Raw genomic sequence first — 22,038 nt, forward strand, 5'->3', positions numbered from 1 at the left:
CTTTGGGCAGGGGGCTGGACTCGATGATCTCCCGAGGTCCCTTCCAGCCCTAATGTCTATGAAATCTATGAAATCTATGGAAGGGGTCCTTTAAATCCAGTGATGATACTCTTCACTGCGTAAATTGCTTAAGTCTGGAGGGAAGATCGGCAGAGCATTCCATCCACCCACCCGAGGTCTTCTCGCATGAGTGTACATCAGGAGTAACTTCATTGAAAGTCAATGGCAGGAAACTAAAGTGAAGGCAATTGAGATGAACAATGTGTGTTCCAGAATCACCAGCTGGAACAAGCAGCCTTGTAGCAAGGTAAGAGGCTCCTCTGATAATGACAGAAGTGAAGCCCTACATGTGAGCAATAGCCTGAAATGGCTGCAGTGATGATGAAAAAGAACAATGAAACTAACACTTTGTTGAGTTATACTGAAAGGGAGAGGGTAAGGAGTTTAAAGAGGGGATGAGTTAAAAGGAATTACTCCAGAAAAAATACTTCTGGCACATCTACATGAAACACTTTACTGCACAGTAGACTAATCTACTGTGCAGTAAAGTGTCACCATCTACACATGCACGGCATTTACTATGCAGTGAATTAGTCTACTGTGCAGTTGGCTAGTACCTGTAAATACAGGTACTAGATTAACTGTATAGTAGTTACTGCATGGTAGCACTTGTGTAGACGCTGAATGGGAGAAAATTTGCTCCTGGTAAGCCACACCAGCAGGGGACCACAGGGGATGTAGGAATTCTCTGTCCCTGGTCCTGGTGCTGCATAGCTCCTGGCCAGGATGGGGTTGCTTTCTCCCACCTCCTGGCCTGTAGCTGTGCAGCTCCTAGCTCTCTACAGGAGCTGGGAGCTGAGCAGCGTTGGGACCGGGGGGCTATCTGCTTCCCTGCTCAGCCAGAGGCTTGCTGGCAGCTGTTCCACTTGTGGGGCAGCTGCCAGCAAGCCCCCTTCCGGTTAGGGATTCCCCAACCAGCAGACAGCTCACCAGCAGCTGCTCCAGAAGTGGGACAGGTCCCGGTCAGCCTCCTATCAGTCAGGAAAGGCCCGCTGGGCATGAGGCTTGCTGGCAGTTGTATGTCCCAACATGCACAAGGCTGGGAGAGTTCTGCTGGCTGCAGCAACAGCTGTCTCCCAGGCCTGTGCACAGGCCCAGGAGACAACTGCTGCTGCAGCTGGCAGAGCTCCCCTAAGCTCTGTGTGCATCAGGACTTTCCCCCATGCCCCATGCTACCCCTGGTCTAGCACTCTGAAGGAGTCAGGAGCTCCCCCTGGCTGCTGCAGGGGGGCAGAGCAAGGCAGGAGCAGCCCTGTATGGGGCTTCTCCCATGGGGAGCAGTTTTGCTCTCAAAAGCATGCACACGTAGATACATTCCCAGGGAAGGTTTGCTGTGCGGTATTTCACTGCACAGTAAGCCTATATCACAATAATAGCACGTGTAGATGTTTCCACTGTCTTTCCTAAGGAAAAAATAAGCCCCAAATGATCAAATGCACCACAGCTGCCTTCTCCTGGCTTACTCTGCAACTGTGCTTTTTCTCCTAGCCAGGGCGAACCCAGTGAAAAAATCCAGGCATTTATCATAGCTGACCTTAGGCCTGGCCATTCAGTCAGTCCTTACTTGTGGCTTCCCATCAACTCACACAATTCAATAGCTTATTTGGGCCATTGTCCATGTCATGGTGTCCTCCTCCTAAACAGCATTCTGGTATCCACCCATTCCCATATGGTGGGTGTCTTTAGTCCTCAGACTTCTTTGCTCCAGTGGTGGCAAAAAGGGCACTTTATATGGTTCTCCTCCAAACCCTGGATCCACTGCCAATAAAATAAGCCATTTGCTTATGCTCAGGTGCAGTGTTAAGCACAGTGAATAGCCCCAGGGCTGTGCTCAAAGCTGAGGGGAAGGTGGGGGAAGGTACTTATGTACACTCCAAGCTGCTCTCAAACTGTCTTTCTGCTTAATCTGAATGGGAGCAAGTGGACTGGACTTATTCTGTCAGCAATGAACCCAGGGTCAAGAAAGAAGCTTCTATAGACCTGCCCAATGTCTTCTAGTAGCCATTTGATAATGCCAGCTGAGGGGAAACAGAGACCTCAGTGGGCAAGTGAGCAGTTCAGGACTGATACCTGACTGCAGCAGAAAGTCTCTACTCAGTTTCTTGGTGACTGGATAGAATCTCATTCTTGCAAGGTTTCCCTTTGTGTCCCAAGAGTCTCTGCCAGCTAGGAGCCAGAATTGTGCATGTTACCCCATGGCCAGAGTGTGTGTTATAGGTCCCACACTGTGCCAGCCCATGGATGGCATGAGTTGTCATCACAAAAGTGGGGACACATCTGGGATTTGTGCCATAGTGGGTCTCAGGTTGTGCTTCCTTTGAGCAGAAACATGATGCAACCCATGGTCCAAGTGTGTACATGCGTGTGTGTGTAGGCTAAAGTACTCCACAACATTAATCCCTAGAAGATATGAGTTATTATAAAATCTTGTTTCTTTAGTTCCTGCTATTATCTCTGCAGGTCTCTGGTTTAATTCTTGTGCATGGGTTAAGAGGTACCTGTCACACAGTGACGCCATGAAACAGCCATGTGAATTATCATGTTGGCTTTTCTCTCCTGTTGGAGTGGTTCTAAAAATTAAATATTCATTGGGCCAGAGAAGAAGACTGTCTGAAGTAGGGGTGGGGGTAGGGGTGAGGGCACTCAGCTGGAATGAGTCAGACCATGTTTCATTTCCCTGCTCCAACGAATATTTAATTATTTATACAAGGCAGAACAGCTCCTACAGGAGGGACTGAGAGAAACCCACAACAGAAAGCCAGCTGGTTGGGAAATCCATGAAGATATGAAAGATGAAGATTCAAATATGTGCTCTGAATTAAGTGAAGCAGCAACCTGAATGGTTTTTTTTTTTTCCCATATCCCAGATGAAAATCCTTGCCACCAGGCCCCTGGCTATTCTGAAGTAAATTGAGCTTACTTCCTTCCCCTCTCTCCTTCTCTCTCCCCTTCCCCTTTCTTCCCTGCCCTTCCTCTGTCTGTGATTATAATCTGAAACTGTATCCTTATGGAAAACAGGAACATTCATGGAAAATTTTTTTGGTTACAATGGCACTTTCTTCCAAAGAAACATTTTGTCCGAAAATTCAAGACCATCACTAATAAGACACCCTGTCTGGTAAGTTATCAAACTCTTCACTGCTAGGCTGGACCCTCTTAATCTCTCTGTCTTTAAAAAACAAATGGACTTTAATGGGTGATTTTGTAGACTGAGAGTTTTGTAAAGCTGTGCTCAGCGGCCATTGGAAATGCCTGGGATTCCCCCTTTTTGTCCCTGAGGTAAAAACATGGTGAGTCCATCCATCTTTCTTACAGTCACTTGGCTTCAGACACAAAGCAGCTTTCTAGCTTGAGGCATGAAGAAACATTTTATTTCACACGTTGTGTCTGTTTATGGAGTGCAGTGAAAAGCAGTGGGCTCATATCCCTTGAGACAGAGACCTGCTGTTTATCCAAAGAACAGGTGTTGTGCAGGCGGCAGCAATGCTTGTTTTTTTCTCACTGCCCTGCCGCTGGGCTGCAACCCTATCTTAGAAGGGCTCCCCCTGTGAAAGGAGGAGAATTTGAGCCCCCAGGTAGTCTTTGACTGCCTTGTGGAGCATTGCCACCAAAGAGGCAGGGTTGGTGAGTCTGTCATGTGAAGTCTGGACTAGTGAGAATTCAACTGTGATGCCTCCCCTAATCCCACTATGTTAACATCACTGTTGTTTTAAGTGTAGGAGAGTTTGGAGCATCTCCTCTTACTTGCCACCCCTGTTTTCACCTCCCGTCCTGTAGCTCAGTAAAGCAATGGTCTTCAAACCAGGCTCCATGGAGCCCTGGAGTTCCCCAATAGGTCATCAGACATTGTGCCAAGAGACTGAAGGTAACAGCAGAGTAGGCTGGGAGGCACAGCACTACCATTACCCAGCTGGGTCACCTGGCTCTGCGTCAGTCTTTAGGGTAGGGGCAGGGGTTCCATGGCACAAAAAGTGACATGAAAGGGTTCCATGACTTTAGGAAGTTTGAAAACCACTGCAATAGAGCATTGGCTTGAAGGCAGAGTTGACAGCAAAAGATTATGACTGATGACTGAACTTGATCTTCTGCACATGTATTCAAATTGACTGAACTACTTAAGGGTCTCTCTAGTATGTGACATTGTCAGTGGAGTCCAGGTCTTACAGTCCCTCAACATTCACTGCAACAGATGGGACTGTGAAGTACTGTGGTGACAGGTACAAGTGGAGAGGATGCTAGACTGAGCATCAGGAGACCTAGACTGTAGTCATGGCTCTGCCACTGAACCACTTCAGACACTAAACAAAACACTTCACTTTCTCTTCATTTCTGATATGGGGATACGTACCCTTCCATACCACAGAAAAAGTACTTTGCGCCATGGAGATGAAAAGTGCAAGTAACAATAATTATTATGTTTGATATTGTCCTTTGACCTTGCCATGCACAAATAATATACAATGGGTCCCTGAGACTGCAATTCATTATGAGAGACTGGATATAGACCAAGGGCCAAGGCCCTCCACTGGCGTAAATCCAGGTGATTCCATTGAACTCAACTTCCTTGAGGCTGGCTGACCATCTGAACCACAGAATTTAGAAATTGCTGGCTACCTTTTTTAAAAGTTTAAAATCAGATCATTCCTCGTGAACCTGCCATGAACCACTTTCAAAGATCAGTACAAGAAATTCAAGGATTTCCTTCCCACACTCAGCTTTTATGCTGATTTACCAGTCTAATATTAAGTCTCAACAGGTTAAAGAGTCTAGCACTTGACCAGACAACTGTATCATCTGGCACTTGGACAAATATCAAAGCATTAGATGCGAGATCTCCAAACAACAAGCTACCAGATTATGGAGAGCAGTGTTCACAGTTTTGCACCACGATTCAGCCATGAATCAGTTTGCCCTCATCGTCTCAGGGAACATTGCTCTTGCTGATGGTGCCATCTTTCAGTGACCTTGAAAATCAACTGTCACTAAAGACTCCATGTGTTTTCCTGGACAAGAGCGACAGCCTGGCAAAATGCTAAGTTAGGCACTGCCATAAATTCCCCCTGAGTTTAAATTGGATCCTTTGGTTTTCTTTTTGTTTTCCAAAAGACTGTAGCGATGCTGTCCACTGCTGGAAAATGACTCTCTTCCACCACAGCTGTAGCTTTATTTCAGTGGAAACAGATGTAAAGAATTGTACATGTAAAGAATATGAAGAATTCTTTGTAAAGAATTTCAAAACCCTTGACTGAAAGAAGCATGATGGAGTATGAATATCAATCATTAATATCAAATAATGTATTGGCATGTGAGTAATATTAGGATCAGAACCACAAAAACTGCCAAACTTCATCCATCTCAGCAATGCTTATAAAAATGTTACAGTGATGGCTCAAATATGCACATTGCAGTGAAGAAGGTAAGGCAAGGCAGCACTTTAGAGTCTAACTGGTTCAAAAAGCATAAGCTTTCATCAGTAACAACCTATTTCATCAGATGTCATAAATGGACTGGCAAAAAGAAAATATTTTATATTGAAGGGAACAAGACAAGTGGGAGGGTATGCTTCTGAGAGAGGCAATATAAGGTAATACATGGGTAAGGGTGACTCATGTTCTGGGCCACAGAACAGTGTAGTAATATTCTGTATGGATTAATGAAGGGAGAATGAGACTTGATTTCAAATGGATGAAAAGCTATTTCTGCTCTAATTTATCAACACTTCATGGAATCCATGTGGATCATTTCCCCTGCATCCTCATGTGGTACATTAGTCCCTGATGTCCTGTTGGGCAGTGATAGATTTCAGCAGAACCAGAGAGGAGCACATATAGTCAAATGGGGAAGGGGTCAAAGGAGCTGGACAGGAAAAGAGAGGTATCTTTGAGAGTATGCAGCCTTGTTGTTTCCATGGTGATGCCCAAAGAGTTTCTCTGTGCAGCTGCTGCTCCAACTCATCTTGGGATTTAAACATATTTTCAAAAAACCATGCAGGGACTCCAAACAGGACTGTACATCCATACCACAATACTGAAAAACTGACGCACACAACCTACTCCAAAATGCATTGTCAAAACATCCTCCCACCACCCCCCCAGCATACAAACATAACATCATGATAACATCAGCTAGTTTACTCCTGCTTCTGCCTCTCAATCTTTTACATCCCACAGCCCACATGGCCAACCCAGATCTAGACAGAACATGTATGAAAAAAATGTTGGGTGTCTGGGGAACTTTAGAAGAGCTTAAAATGGCCTCTTCTCCCCTGGAACAGACATTTCTGGGATGTCAGAAAGCCAGTGTCTCCCAGTGTTGGCATGTTCCTATTGTGCCACGTGCTAGAAAATGTGTAGTCAGCACTAAGCTGGACAAGAAAGGTACAACTCATTCACTGGTAGGAGAATCAATGCCATAGGCTCCCTTAGCCTCCCCAACTGTGATTTGCTATGGCAGGATGGTAGACTTTTAACATGGGGCTGATTCTCCAGTGGTTTGACTCATGAGTTGGCATTTGTAATGTAAGTGTAAAAGACCACCCCCTTTCATGGGTCTAAGTACTAAACGAGGCCGAAGGCAGTTGGCCAGAGTCAGGTCCCAATTATTCGTACAGGAACTTATAGCTGTTCTGTTGAGTTTTCCTGGGTGCTAAAAGCAAGGGGGAACATCTTGATCCTGTTGAAGTCTTCAGCCCATGTATTCAAATTCAGAGTAATGGCTTTTGAGCTATGTTAGTGGGTAGGTCCACTGAGCTGCTGCCAGACAATTAAGGTGGTTGGAGGGAACTGAGGAGCCAGGACAGATGAGGTTGCAGAGGGAAACCACAGAGGAAACTAACACAGAGAAAAAGCAGCTGAGGCGGAGGTTCCTCTTGTATTATTGTTCCCGAGTTACCAATAAAGCCAAGTCCCAAGAAGGGGATGAATTTAGATACTAATGTTAAGCCTGCATCTTAATGTACTCATCTCATTCATATTGTCATTGAACCTTCACCCTCTATCTTTTATATTGCCTTCAGTTCTACATGGAACAATGCCAGAAGGAAAGCATTAGGAAAAGCAACAGCAGGATTTAAAGAGCCATTCAGTAAATCACTCCCTAGTTTAAGTTACACCTTATCACAGTTCTTCCAGTGCCTCTGGGAGTCTCTACTCTAGGGAGGTCACAAAATGTCCCAGAGCTGCTAGCTGCTGGAAATTCTAATGTGGATGGGTTGTGGATGTGTTTGTTAGGCCTGCTGGGGCTATGTATTTGCACCAGAGACTTACTCTTTTATTAGCAAGTATTGTAGCTCCACCCAGATCACAGTTATCATCAGTCATCCTCATTAATGCATCCTTACTTCTGTGTCTTGCTAAACAAAGATGAATGGGTTTTTATTCTATCTTCATGCCTGTTGCTTTTTCCATAATGAAAAGGATAAAAGCTTTGTTATTCATTCAAGGATTGGATATGAGGATATGAAGCCTTGGACAATAGTTAAGCATTATCTACTGACGTCTGTTGAAGCATTATTTACATGAACCACTGAGTTGTGTTCTTGTCAGGGTTAGGAGAGCTTTTCTGTCCACAACTTTGGCCCTATCCAGGCTTTCATACCCGTCTTTTTCTAACTATTCCTTCAGCCCCTGGATTGAACAAGGTGTCCTAAGACACAAAAAGTAAAATAATTTCCACAGATAATCCTGAATAATGATGTGCACGCCAAAGCCACAGCCCCTAGTACTGTTCAATGAATTAGACCTAAATGATGTGTCAAGTTCTTCCAGATTATGCAGCAAGACCCCTGAAATCTGGTGGAGAGGCCAAGGCCAGGAAAGAGACCACCCTTACCAACAACTTGTAACCACAGACCTGGCTCCCCATCCAAGAATAGCCAAGCATCTGCTTTCAGGATTTAATTTTCTCCCATAAACTGGATATCTCCTTTTCTTCTTCAAGAGAGAGCAGCCAAGCAACCGAGAGAGATTAGGTTGAATCCTAATCTGGAGGGCAGATTATCCCACACTGGCCCAGGGTGCAGATCCATCATCTTTCTTTGCAGCATCTACCAATGGTCATTATTAAAGACAAGATACTACACACCAAGTGGATATTGGGACTGACTCATAATAGCAGCTCTTGTGTTCTAATGCAGCCATTTGCAAGGTTTTATAATTCTATTAGAGGTGCACTGATACATCAGTCCATATCAGCTTGACACCGATAAAAGGAAAATTGACATTATCGGCAATCAGCTTTTTTTAGCTGGTGTAGCCAATAATGTCACCGATAAATGTTCTGTGTATGCACATAGCCACAGCACACACGCACGCAGGAATGCAGGCCAGCAGCTTAGAGAACAGCATCCATCTGCTAAATCTGTCACGGAAAGGGGTGTGTGGAGGCAGATCAAAGCCACCATAGTGAGAGAGAGAGTGGAGGGAAGGGGAAGGGGCAGGGGCAGGCACTGCCTAGGTTGTGTGGGATAGGACATGGGGCAGGATGGAGCCATGGGCGACTCGTGCCGGTGGGTGAGGAGGGAGGCGGCTCCCGCTGCTGTGCACACCCCCACGAGAGACATGGGGACCATGTGCCCCCCCCCCCAGAATTTGTGTGCAGGGTGACAGCGGGCTGCCTGCTGTGGGCTCAGCGCAAGGGGCTATGCCAGCATCTTTCCAGCAGAGGCTGCGCTGAGGCTGCCCTTGGGGCAGGAACAGCCCCTGGCCCTGAGCCCACAGCAGACAGCCTGCCCTTGCCCCATGCACAAAACCATGGGGAGGCACATGCCCCCCATGCCTTCCCTGGGGGCGCACACAGCAGCAGGGAGCCACCCCCTTTGCCGCCTCCCTGCATGAGCCTCCTGCAGCTGCACCCTATGCCCCACCCTGCCCCTGCTCCAGCTCCTGCCCCACTCTCTTCTACACCATGGGGCCCTCAATCTTCCCCCCACATGCTCCTTCCCCCCCTACACACCCCTTCCCCTCCATAGACTTACCAGCCGGACGCTGCTCTTCAAGTTGCCAGGCTTTATATTGGCTGTTGTATCAGTATTACCTGATATGGCTAGTTAATAATTGGCCATCAGTATTAGCCAAAAAAATGGTTATCGGTGCACCCCTAAATTCTATGGTGCATGAATTTACACTGATGGATTCAAGGAAGCTGCTGCACATACAGGAGGGAACTGTTCACCTGCCACTGATCTTTGTAGATCTAATTGCTCCTATGATAAAGCACTCAAGGAAGGCTTCTACTAATCAGATCACACTGGCCTGGCTGAACTTCCCTAATCTCATCACTGTGCACGTGGAAGTCTTAGGCTGTGGAATTAGTGCTTTCACCTTCAGAGAACCACAACACATTAAAGAGCTGTGCAACCCTGACACTGCCTCATGGTTTTGCTGTTTTGACTAGTAAATCCCCAAATGACACTCTACAAACTCACCTGTAGCATTCTGCCTAGTAGATGACAGCATAAAGAGATTTCATGACTAGTGCCCTGCATAGCCATAATTGTACTGCATGAAGCTGCTAGCTAGACTTCATAGTTTATCTTTCTGTCTATTTACCTAGAATATAAGAACATAAGAACTGTCATTTACTGGGTCAGACCATAGGTCCTTTTTGCCTGGTATCCTGTACAACATACTGGCAGAGATGCTGAAAAGGGAGGGTGAACTGGATATGACCAGGGTTCTTTCCACTGTTTGTCTCACACTTGCACTCTGCAGCATTTAAGTTCTAGGAAGATCTGATTCAGAGGCTATATCCCTAACTCCCATTCTCAATAGCTGCTTATGCACCTTTCTTCCAAGAATTTGTCCAATTCCTTTCTGAATCTGGCTAAACTGTCAGCTTCCACAACACCTTGCAACAATGAGTTCCAGACTTTAATTACACACTATGTGAAAAAGAATTTCCTTCTGTTAGTTTTAAACCTACTACCTATTAGTTTCTTTTTGTGACTCCTAGTTCTTATATCGCAAGACACAGTGGCTTTGTCTACATGAAACGCTACTGCACAGTCGCTATTGTGCATTTATTTAGTACTTGTTTATACTAAATAGACAAGTATAGACAAGTACTAAATAAATGTGCAATAATCCGAATTACTGTGCAGTTGCATCAGCAAACACCTTTTTTGTGACACTACTGCGCAGTAGCTTAATACTACCTCACAGTAGCGTCACATCACAGTTTTTGCCATATGATGCTACTGCTCAGTAGTATCAGGCTACTGCATAGTCAGCATCTCTTGTAGATTAATCTCTATTTACTTTCCCTTTGCCATTTAGTATTTTGTAAACCCTCATTCATCCATTCATGTATGTATCTATCTATCAGTCATAGGGTTCATTTCTCCAGTGTCTGAAAACACCTACCACTTAGAGACAAAGATAATGACCACATGCTTTATTGACTTTCATAGAGTTCCTGCTTTTCTCTCATTTTGGAGTCAAAACTCTATTTTTTGGAGTCCAGCATTTGTTTTTATATTTGATTGGTTGTTTGGGATTAGGAACAAAAGGGAGGATCCATATTGGGAATGTCACTGCAGTTAGAAAGGCCTTCTCAAAGAGGGAGGTTTTGTAATGTTCCCCAAAACAGTCACCATTAGAATTCTGGATCCACCTGAAGATCATTCTATATTGGGATTCCACCTAAACGATCCTAAACACAGTTTGCAATACCCATGATTGCCTGAAGCCAGCCTTGAACTTGGGTCCTTTGCCAAAACTACAGGTCCCATCCTTGTTGTTCCTGCTTAATTTCATTCAGTGACCGCAGTGTCAGGGCATGCACAGGAGCAGGGGAGACATGGCATTCTGTAGAGGTGAAGTGGAGCCATGTAGGTCTCATGTATTCTGAGGATCTATTTTGTAGCTGTGTTGGCCTGAGAAAAAGAGATATATAAAGCTCTTGGGTCAGGGGCCATATCTTTTATTTGACCATCTAAATAGTAGCAAAAAAATTCCTTTCTTCACAAACTTTTGGGCACATACGCCCTTCATCAGGCTGAGAAGAAATCAAAGATTGTAAAAGTCCTCCTAGGTAGAAAAACTCCACTTTTCACAGGGGAGGTAGAGGCTGGAAGTGTATTCCCCTGGGAATCTGAGAGTCCATTTGTGAGAGCATGGCTTCGTGATGTGCAGATTAGGCTGTCTTCTTCTCTGGAGGTGTCCGATGTCAGAAGCAGCCAAGGAGGTAAAAAAATCTTTCTTGCTTAGCAATCAAGTTTATTTTTCCAAATGGCTAAAATATGCTACCTTTCATGTGTCAGGGATCTATTTTGTACCCATGTTGGTCTGAGAAACAGATACACAAAGCTCTTGGGTCAGACATGATATCTTTTATTAGACCAACTAAATAGTAGCACAAAATGTAGTTTATTTTCTACCTAGGAGTACTTTTACAATCTTTGAATTCTTCTCAGTCTGATAAAGGGTGTATGTGCCCAGAAGCTTGCAAAAAAAGGAATTTTTCTGCTACTGTTTAGTTGGTCTAATAAAAGATATCGCCTCTGACCCAAAACTTTGTGTTTCTCATGTATTCTGAGGAACTGTCATTAGCCCTCACACAGTAGGCTTCTCCACCCAAATTTGTTGGAAGCCATCTGAAGGTGTGCTGACTGATCCATTATTCCATGTCCCTGCCATAGTCATTTGCATGAGTGCCAAGTGAGTGTAAAATGCTATCATATCTATTTTTCACCCATTTTGCAATGATGCAAATAACTGTATAAACTCCATGCAGCAGGCACATGTTTTGTTGTATCTGGGCATGCTACAAGCAACTCAAAATAATACTTGTTCTTAGCTTGTAACTTTATAAGGTACCGCAAACAAGCAGTGCTGGGCAAACTAGCTTGCAGGCTAAAAAGATTCCTTTCAGCCTTGTCCCAGGGGAGCAACATGCTTGCATCACTTTTATCACTTTTGCCGTATGCAGAGATAAGTACATGTGGAATAGAATTGGTAGCAAAGGTATCCTACCATGTGCCAGTTACCCCTGGGACAAGGCTAAAATTATATATTACTCGTCTCCAGTGTAGATAAGTCTATACACTCTACAGCAGACAGCACTTCTCATTCCACATCATTATATTGGCAGTGTTCCCTGTGTTCAATAGGAGCTTCTGTGTCAATATCCCAATCCAATTGAACACAAAGCTTGTCAACCATTAAAAGTATCCTTGGGGACTCATTTCCTCTGAGGAAGTGAAGAGAAGATGGTGGACTACTGGTGTTCATGGCTCCTGGGATGTAAGGCCCAGTGGGAACTGCACATCTCCCGTACATGTCAAGTGATTGGGGGCTGCTTGATATTTCACTGCAGCTGGGAGGCTGCTCTGTTTTAAGGCTACATTGCCAAGTGGGAGAAAAACATTCTTCATTTCTAAACAAAGAAAGTGCAGCTGGCTTCTTTAGGCACAATGCAGCCTTTCACATTTCCAGCTTTGTTGGATTCTTACCTGGCAGTCTGAGTGCACTTTGCACATAAGTGTGGGACAACTGCAGAAGGGAGGTTCAGAGAATCTAGGAAAGTGCAAAGGGAGCTTAACATGGTTTGACTCGCATCTTCTCTCTCCACAATCCACATGTTACTCCAGCTTAGACCAGCTCGTCGGGATTCTAATCTGGATTCACAAATGCTCATGGGTGAGATTACACATCAGAATAAGACCATGTTAAGAGCAGGTACAACTTGAAAGATCACACATTAAGGCTCATTAACAAGTGCTGAATGCTTTTTAGGCATCTTAACATTATGCCATTTTAGATGAGGATTACCTTTGAGCTGTGCTGACTCAATTTAAGTTAACTTCTGGGTGTTCACCTGAGATAAAACCACTGATTTTTAGTCCCCGAGTATCCTAGGAGGTACTGCTCCCAGGTGGACTAGGTACCATCTATACCCAGGGCCAGACACAGGCATGGGCGAACTGGGCAGCCGCCTGGGGCCTGGACAGAAAGGGGGCCCAAAAATGGTAATTTTTAAATTATTATTATCACTCTCTGGTGAAGGGGGGACCCATACTAAAAGTTCACCCAAGGCAGCTGGGAATCTAGGTAGAGTGCTGTCTACAGCCCTGGACTGACAGGTAGAAACAGCCAGGCAGCAAATGGATACAGATAGGGTGATTAGGGAGAGAGGAAAAGAGTTGAAGCGGGGTAGGGAAGCCAGGGGAGAGGGGCATGGGAAAGAGGTAAGGGATGGCAAGATTGAAGTAGGATTAGAGAGAGCATGGGCAGAGGGAAGGGAGAAGGATGGGTACATGGGAAGCTTCCCTCTCTGCCCCCCAAATTTTATCCCATCCCCAAATGATCCCCTCCACCTCTGGATCATTCCCATGCCACCCCAATCAGCCCAAGAGCAACAGAGGCACTGGTGGCAGGGATTCCCTCTCCCTGCCTGCTCCTGGCGTCCCTGCAGAACCCCCCAATCCTGTGTGCCCAGATCCAGGCCCTGCTTGGCCCAGGAACTGAAGTGGGAGTAGGGGAGAAGAGTTGCGGGGGGGGAGCAAGGAGCTGCTGGGCAGCTGTGCGGCCCATTAGAAACTGGATCTAGATACATGGGAGGGGTGTGGACTACTGGAAGCCGAGGAGTAGACAGTGAGGGGAAGCCCCCATTGCTGCTGCTTCCACTGCTCTTGGGCTGATTGGGGTGGTAGGGCTCTGATATGAAGGTGGAAGGGCCAATCAAGGGGGGAGAAGGGGATCTGGGAGATGATGGGCAGTGTTGTGATTTGGGAGACAGATGGAGCGATCCAAGGTGCACATAGGGCCCTTCCCCAATGAAATCATGACTGGAATATGGCTCACCTGCTTACCACTATGTAACTCACATGCCACTTTTGGGTCTGGCTTACTGGCTAGGACCGAGTCACAGGAAACCTCCCCTGGGGAAAAAGCTAGAACTGGAGGAAGTCAAGGAAGACCCATGACTCCCTAAGGAAGCTCAGATTAAACTATCCAACAGTCTGTCCTAACTTATGCCTTCCTCCACCCCAATGATTTCTTACTCGTGGTGAAGGGAATGTGAGAAGAGCTGAAAGGTGATCTGAGACAGTTTCATGGGTGTCTGATTTGCAGCCTTCCCACACCACCTCTGAATTTGCCCTGCTGGCTCACTTCACTTCCTACTTTATCCTTGCGGGGATCCCAGCCTCTTTGCTTCAAGGCTTTACAGTCATAATCGAAGTTATCTAGAAGGTGTCTTACAGGAATAAAAATACAAGGGACCCTAGGTACATGTGAATTTTTACTGGACACTGGATTGCTTCATTAAAGCCAACTTCCAATGCAGTCACCTAAAAGGTTAGATAAATAGAGTCATTCAGAGATTAAAAGATGTAGTAGTGGTGAATACTGGTACAAGGGGGACTGTCCTCACCTTTACCTACTGTAGAAATGTTTAATATTGAGCACTAAAAGCAAGGCAATTTAGTTTATTCATCCATTCACACATTCTCTCTTTTGCATTTTCACTCACACAGTTGCAGCAGCAAAATCTCCCAAAGGTGTAGGTCAAGTGTCCACCCCCACTGCCTCAGCTCTAGGAACATACCTGTAGATTTGGGGCTGATGCAGGATAGTAAAATTCAACCCAGATGAACACCACCACAGAAATGTAGAATGGCCTGCACATACTCCTCATAGTAGTAGCAGCCAAGCATGCCATGGCAATCAGCCAATCTATGACACTGGCTGGTAGCCAATTTGATTTATTTTTGGCAGCCTTATGTTGTAGAGCACTGTGCCAGTGTTCGATCACGGAAACACTACAAGACGGACTTTGAAAGCCAGGGGGATGACTTCAGGGAGAAAGAGACCAATAGAGCTGCAAAAGGATCCGTCTCTGTGTTGGTAGAGCACTGAAATGCCTCTTTTTTCATGGATGACCAAACCATTTAACTAGCAATACTAGTTAAAAGATGATCATGGGAGGGGACAGGAGGGGGGCATTGTAACAGTCTATGAAAGGGGTAGACACCAGTGAAGAAGTAGAACTATTTACAGTAGCACAAGGGATTAGTAGCATGCAAATAAGGAAAAGTCAGGCTGCATATCAGGAAACATTTCCTAGCTACAAGATCTATTAAACAATGCAGTTCCATTGTAGCAGGCTCTATGCAGCAGAAGCCATTTCAAACAAGACTGGGCAAAGCATATGGAACATTGCAGGGAACAATCCAACATCCTTTGGGAGATGTACAGGAAGGAATAATGGGTATTTTTGTTCCTGTCTGATTTCTGTAGGGCTGAGATTCTCCACAGCTCTCTAAGATTGTGATTGGATGAGTTGATCAAAGAGTGGGAAAGGGTATTTTTAAACAATATTCATTAATATTCTAAAAGGCATTTCAGTTGTCTACAGTCACAAGTCTTCCATGTTTGCTTTCTTCAAATGTCCAAGAGTTTGAGTGTTGCTAGCCTGAATACTGAATGGATAGGACTAAAGAGTCAGTCTTGGCCTGGAATAGTCAGATCATCTTTGGAAGCTAATTTTGGAAAGACTATTTCTAATGCTTTATTTGGTGGAGTAGTTATTTATTCACATAAGTTATAGTTTGTACTGCAAATGTGTACTGTATAGCAAAGCTCAAAAGTCTTATGATCTGCAGACCAAGAAACATTTGCTGAAGAAATCTGCAAATAATTTCAAATGCTAAATGAATGCAAGAGTATTGTAAACTGTTCTCTGGCAATCACAGAACAAAACAAGGTACAATTAAGTAAATAAAATATTCATTGTAACAAATTACTTAGCTTTGATCATTACAATGGAGCTGGTGTATGCAGGTTCTTACTACTAAAGAGGCAGATAATAGCTAGTTTAAGTGCTTGTCAACACAGGAACATTCATTTGGATTAAGGTAAGGAATGAATTTAAAACAGAATGACTATTCTTCCCATGGAATAAGGCATTATTGCTCTAAAATAAAAACATCCATTTAGGTTGTAACAATTCCAGGCAGAACAGAAGCCCCTTGCAGACAAATCCTGTAAGGCCTGGCTCTCTAGTGTGTTGCATCTTGTGGTGATATTTATACCCGAAAAAGGCAAACATAAAACGCTGTCAGATCAGAATTCTCTGATCAAGCTTGCCAGTGACAGCATTTTACACCCAGTTTGTTCTTACTTTGTAGAGGTGTAAATGACAACCAAAGGGGCAAAGCAATAGCGATGAAGGAAATGCTTACATTGCTGGGGTTTCTGACACTTTACAAAATTAAGGTGGCCCAGCTTACTTCTTTGGACACAGCTCTGCTGGCAGAAACAATTTTTTGTCACCCGCTTTATACTAGTTCCCCTGACTGTAGGATACACTGAAGGCAGAAGCTGGGTCTATGCTGGTTTTTCCAGCAGAACTACATCAACTATGAAACATGATACTTTCGTGTTCCTAGACAGCATAGCTCAGCCAGCAGAACTGTGTCATGCCAACAAGCACTCGGGCCCTAATGAGTCAAGGTTGGAGGTACGAATTCAGCAGCTGTTTCTGTAGGTTCCAGGGGAATGAAGTTTAAAAAAAATCCTTTGCAAGATATGCTCATCGTAGATCTGGATTCTGAATCTTGTTATACTTCGAAGATGCCCACCACTGGACTCACCCCTGTGTCTACAGCCTGCCTCACAAAGCTTCTGACTGGGAGCCCCCTGCAGTTCTTACCAAATCTTGCTACACAGTGACCTGAACATCAGTAGAGGGTGCACTGGCACTATATGAGAGTCCGATGCTAGCTGTAAAGTTTAGATAGCTTAGTGAAACTGAGAGGGTGGCCGTTGGTTCTTGGAGGAGAGAGGTATTGCAACAAGTGAAGTTGGAGGGAATACACTGCCAGCAATCTCAGCTGTGGCAAGGCTTTAGCCATTTGCAGGAGGATGCTTGACTCACCTTCAATTATCAGGTCTCCTGAGACTGTCAGCTATTTCCCCAATATGCTGCAGAAATCCCCCTTTAGGTTATCAACTGATCTATGAACTTGGAAACCAGTTTTGCAGACCTGGTTCTTCACCTTCCACCAATCTCGTGGAATACCTGAGTCAGAGGAGGATTTGAGTCATCACCTTAACCCCTTAATTTTGCAAGAGGAAATTAAGGACCCAGAACATACAGGTCCTTGTGATTCTGTTGCATTGTATAGCCACCCCAAGTGGTTAAAAACTCCTGGTGGTTTGTAAACACATCTGCCATGAGCAATAACTTAAGTGAAGTTATGGACAAACTTAGACTGAAGAAATATTGCAAGCACATTTTCAGACCCCTGACTGATTTTCAACATCCCCACCCACAGTGCCACCAGGATGTTTGCATCTGTATTCCCACGTCTGGTCTTTTTACTGCACAGATAAGACCCCAGTGATATACGTATAATGGCAGCTGACAGTTCTGGATATTGTTGTCACAGAATAATGGGACGAGGGGATGATGCAGAACAGTTTGAAAAGAGAGCTGGGAGAGCCATTTTGTATAAAATGGGAAGGCTGACTGATGCCTTGGTGTTTCCATCCCAGCCTAGATGCAAGCTGTACCAGAAATGTTATGAATGAATAGATGAGAGAGAAAGAAACTAGGCTTCCCCTAGTTCTGCTTATTGGAAATGCTAGATTGTCTCCCAAAGTATGTAAGAAAACTCTCTCTCATGAGATTTCCAGCCCTACTTGCAGATTCCATGATCCACCACCACGTTTGCTGCACAACCATCAAAAACATTTGAGTTACAAGCATGTTTCAAACAGTTTCAGATATATGTCTAGAACAGAAACAAAATGATGAGAGCTCTTTTAGATTTACCCTTCCAAACTTTTTGATGTTCACCCATCACTGCTCCAAATGGACAGTCTCTTCACTCAGAGAAACAAGCCATTCATGGTGTGAAGGATGTAAGTGACATTTCTGGCAGCTTAGAAAAGTCCCTTGGGGGCATAAACATGCAAATCTCTCTCATTTTCCCCTGAAACACAAGGAGATGGCTAGATGGGTCATCTCCGCAACTCACCAATTTCTTCCCCATTTCTTTTATCATTCATTCTTGGAAAACACAGAGAGTCAGAGAGGCCCAGGTGGGCAAAGGGGGACAGGACATTTCAGGTTCCATGTGGCGAGAAGCACCTTCCCCCTCACGTTCACTCACCTGTCTTCTCTTCGGTTTGGCTGCTCTCCACCGTCTCCGTTGGGGGATCCGCTGTTGCCTTGGCAGTAGCATCCTCTGCAGCAGTGGGGGTGACAGCAGTGGTGACAGCAGCAGGCACATCGGCTTGTTTAGGCTCCTCTTTGTCTTGGGCTTCATCAGCCTTCAAGGACGGCGAGTTATCAGTGGAAGCTTTAGTGGCACTTTCCGTTTCAGTGGCAGCAGGAGTGGGCTTCTCCTCTGAGGAAGCAGCAGGAGTGGTGGCCTTTGGGGCTGGCTGCTCTGAGCTGGCATCCGTAGCTCCCTCCCCTTTCTTCTCCTCTACAGGGGCACTGCCATCTTTGCTGCCCTCCTCAGGCTGGGCACTGTCAGAGGGAGCAGCTTCTGTGGCAGAGGGGGCGTCACTCTCTTTGTTCTCTGCCACACCATCAGTGGGAGCATCATCCTTCTTGTCGGCAGTCTCAGCATCAGCAGCCTGGGCATCTCCCTTCTTCTCTCCCTTGAGCTTTTTCCTTGTTATGTGTCCGCGGAAGCTGGCCTGGATTTTAGTGGCTGCCTTATGAGCTTTATCTTCTGGTTTGATGCCATCTTGCTCAACCTTTTGGTCCGCGTCCTCATTTTTTTCAACCTTGAAGAAGAAAGGAGGAGAGGAAAGAAAAGAGGACAATAAAATATTTTCCACATGAGGTTAGAACAACTCGTTGCACCAGTGGCACATCTCTGCCTTCTGCAGTTTTTGATGGAAAGATGTGAAAGGCAACAAGCTTTCATTCACCCAAAGCCTAAATTTTTTATTCAGCTTCTATTTGAATTGATTTTCTTTTCATTTTCAATCCTTTCATTTAAAAAAAAATCAGAAGGTGATTTTTTTTAAAGATGTGTTTTAAAGTTGCTCGCTCGCTCTGTCTCTCTCTCACCTCTTTTTTTTTTTAGTTGAAGAAAAAAATGTTGATCAAAAAATTTAGCAACGGTCTATATAGAACACCTATAGTGGCTCCAGCCCCATCCCCAGACTTCAATGTGAGAGCACAGCCTTGGAAAAAGGAGTGTAGCAGCGCTCCAACATGCTGGAAATACCCAGCTACCACAAGGACCTCCCTGGGGCTACTGGCACATGGTACTTGATTAACACACTCCTCAAACTCCCCTAATTTCTGCTGAAACTATCCTGGCATAGTCACAAGCCTGGAAGGGTTGCAACTTAAATATGCTGTTGTATCCCTCTTAGTTATGCCTAATCACTCTTTGGCTTTAGAATAAACTGGCAGGCTTGCCTTTATTTTCATGTGATTTTTTTTTCAAAGGATTTTGATATACACTCCCCCCCATTAATTTATTTTCATTCTCAATTTAGTTCCACTGACTTTTCCAATTTACCCTCCTACTGATCTCAAAAAAAAGACACCCAGTTCCAGGATATGTCTGTACCGGTCCCTGGCATTAGCAACATTGTGTCTCACGCCACTGGCATCTTTTGGCTTGGGGAACCCAATTGAAGGGTGATACCATCAGCTGTTCCACTGCAGATGCACACTGTTACAGTCAGACACACACACTCTCTTCCACACACATTCAAACAGTATTCAAACTTATAATTATCCCAACTTGCTTTTTCCCTGACTCATTTGCTTATGCCTCCATTGAGAGAATTACAGGTAGATTTTTCACCGCCTTGCAGAAGGCCACCAAGAGGTCTGTGCATCATTTATGGTACATTTCATCAACTTGCCAGGCACACCAGCCTTGTCTGCCACAGACAGTAGCAGACCTTGGGGTGGGCAAGAAGGGCACCAGCTCTGGGTGCCTACTTAGAGGGAAAGCCAAAATGGCAGCTCCCTGGGAATCCATGGTGCTACAACTGCCCCACAATGTGGCTATAGCAGCAGCAGCCAGGTGATGAGACTCCACACTGCTATAGCAACCACTGGAGCTGGGTAGACCACTCCACCCCCACAGTAACTGGGGACCTTGAGTTCCCTGGGCAGGTAGAGCTGACCATCTCCTTCTCTCTGACACTTGGCACACCCAGCAGCGTCTTGCCTACACACAAGGTTGTGCAGTGCAAAACCTGCTAGTTAACACTGGCTGTAAGAGAAGTGGATTTCACACCGTAAAGCCCAGATTGACTCTGTAGTACACACTCTACTTCCACTGATAATGTACCAGCACTCGAGTAACAGGTTGATTGCATATTGATAAAGGGTTGCTTTCCTATTCATTTTCCCATGCAGTGGTTTTCAAAAGGGTATTCAAAAGCAGAGGGAAAGCTTTAATGCACAGGCCTCTTCAGGGTCTGCACTTGTCTTCTGATGCTGGTTCAGGGAGACAAGGGTGCATTTGTCCATATTAACATAATGACCCCACAGACCAGCACTCCTGAGAAATGCCAGAGCTGAAAGAGCAAGCGGAGGATGATGCAGAAGCCATAGGGTTAAATGGAATTGACTCACTGTGCAAGGGGGAAAAGGTGGAATAGAGCTGAGGAATTATCAGTATGCAAGAGAGAACAAGAATGGACCAGGCCTGCAGTAGCATGTGCCAGAAGTCCCCGATACACCTTACATGTATTACGCTTTTAACTGGTTAATTGCCGAATAAATTTAGACCAGCCACACATACAAAGTAATTATCACATGATAAAAATGGCTATCCAGCTATAAAAATAGCCAACCAGCTATAAAGTTAGTGCTTGAAAAATGTGTAACAACTTTATAGCTGTTTTTTATCCAGCTTTTATTTAAATATGGCATAGGGCTCAATGAGAACTAGGAAAGCACTATGTAAGAATGAATGTGGAAATGACCATGCTCACATGAAAATTTGGGAATAAGCAGCAGAGTGGCCACACTCACAGCAGTGCAGGAGAGTGAGCCAAGTGATTGACCCTGCTCAAAAGAGCATTTGAGAGTGAGTACAGCCATGATCTCACCTGCATCGATATGTGAAAGAGCATGGAGGTGACCACGTGCATACCAGTGTGTGAGGGTAAGTCTGAGAGTACTCAGTGTGCAGCAATCTATAGGAATGAGCCTACATGCTGCCATCTACAAATAAGCATGAGCCTGGTGAAGGACAAAGCCTGCATTGACATGCAGAAACAAGCAGGGTATGACCACACCCATGTTAACCTGTGAAAATTGGCATCAGGATGACATCAGAGTGCAACAAAGTGCAAGAGTGAGCGTTAGGGCAGTGTATCTGTAACAGAGTGTGTCAGGGCTAGAAATCAGTTTTAGCTCTGGTGGCCACAGGGCAGAGGAATGGAAAGGTGGTTTATGCCGGTCGCACTGAGTATAACCAAGGTACAGCTCCCAGTGTCCAGCGTTCCCAAGTACACTGGGGACAGCAACAGTATGGTTACTCCTTGGGTAAGGGAAACGATTAACTGTGTGGTCATCTCCTGTGTGTTTTCTTTCCACCTGCCCTAAGTGTTGTACAGAAATGTCCTGTACACTTTCAAATAAAAATACTCATTGTGCCTAGGTAAAGCATCCTAACCAGATGGTCCTTCAACATGTGCCTAGTTACCCAGTCATATAAATTGTGCCAGCCCTCTAATCCTAACTGCCTTCTGTGGCCTAAGCACGGGGGAGGCTAACCTGTGGCATGCAAGGGAAGCCTCTATAGATAGGGATAGATATTCAAAAAGCCTGAGCCTGAATTCATTCAATCTTTGCAGGTTAGCTTAACCTGGCTAGGTTGAATCAGTTTGTAAGCGTTCAGACAGCCCAGAAATCTAGGCACATGCCTGCAGTGGCTCAGGCTAGAAGGAGGGGGGTGCTACAGCAACTCTGCCTTCCCTTTTGCAGGGAGCTGAGGGCAGGCCAGGACCCACAGGATGCTGTGACAGGGAGCCCCCCCCC

The 22,038-nt window shown here is 45.1% G+C and overlaps 1 protein-coding gene across 1 annotated transcript in view; it reads right to left on the minus strand.

Moving 5' to 3' along the window:
- The window catches only part of GAP43 (growth associated protein 43), a 79,564-nt gene that overhangs the window by 16,692 nt on the left and 40,834 nt on the right, over positions 1 to 22,038 (minus strand). Inside the window, exon 2 of the mRNA XM_019548770.1 lies at positions 18,179 to 18,803. Coding sequence (XP_019404315.1) covers positions 18,179 to 18,803 — 625 coding nt within the window. The remainder of the gene's footprint in view (positions 1 to 18,178; positions 18,804 to 22,038) is intronic.

This window comes from Crocodylus porosus, unplaced genomic scaffold, assembly GCF_001723895.1.
Source record: "Crocodylus porosus isolate Cpor-Errol unplaced genomic scaffold, CroPor_comp1, whole genome shotgun sequence".
Classification (NCBI taxonomy): Eukaryota; Metazoa; Chordata; order Crocodylia; family Crocodylidae; genus Crocodylus; species Crocodylus porosus.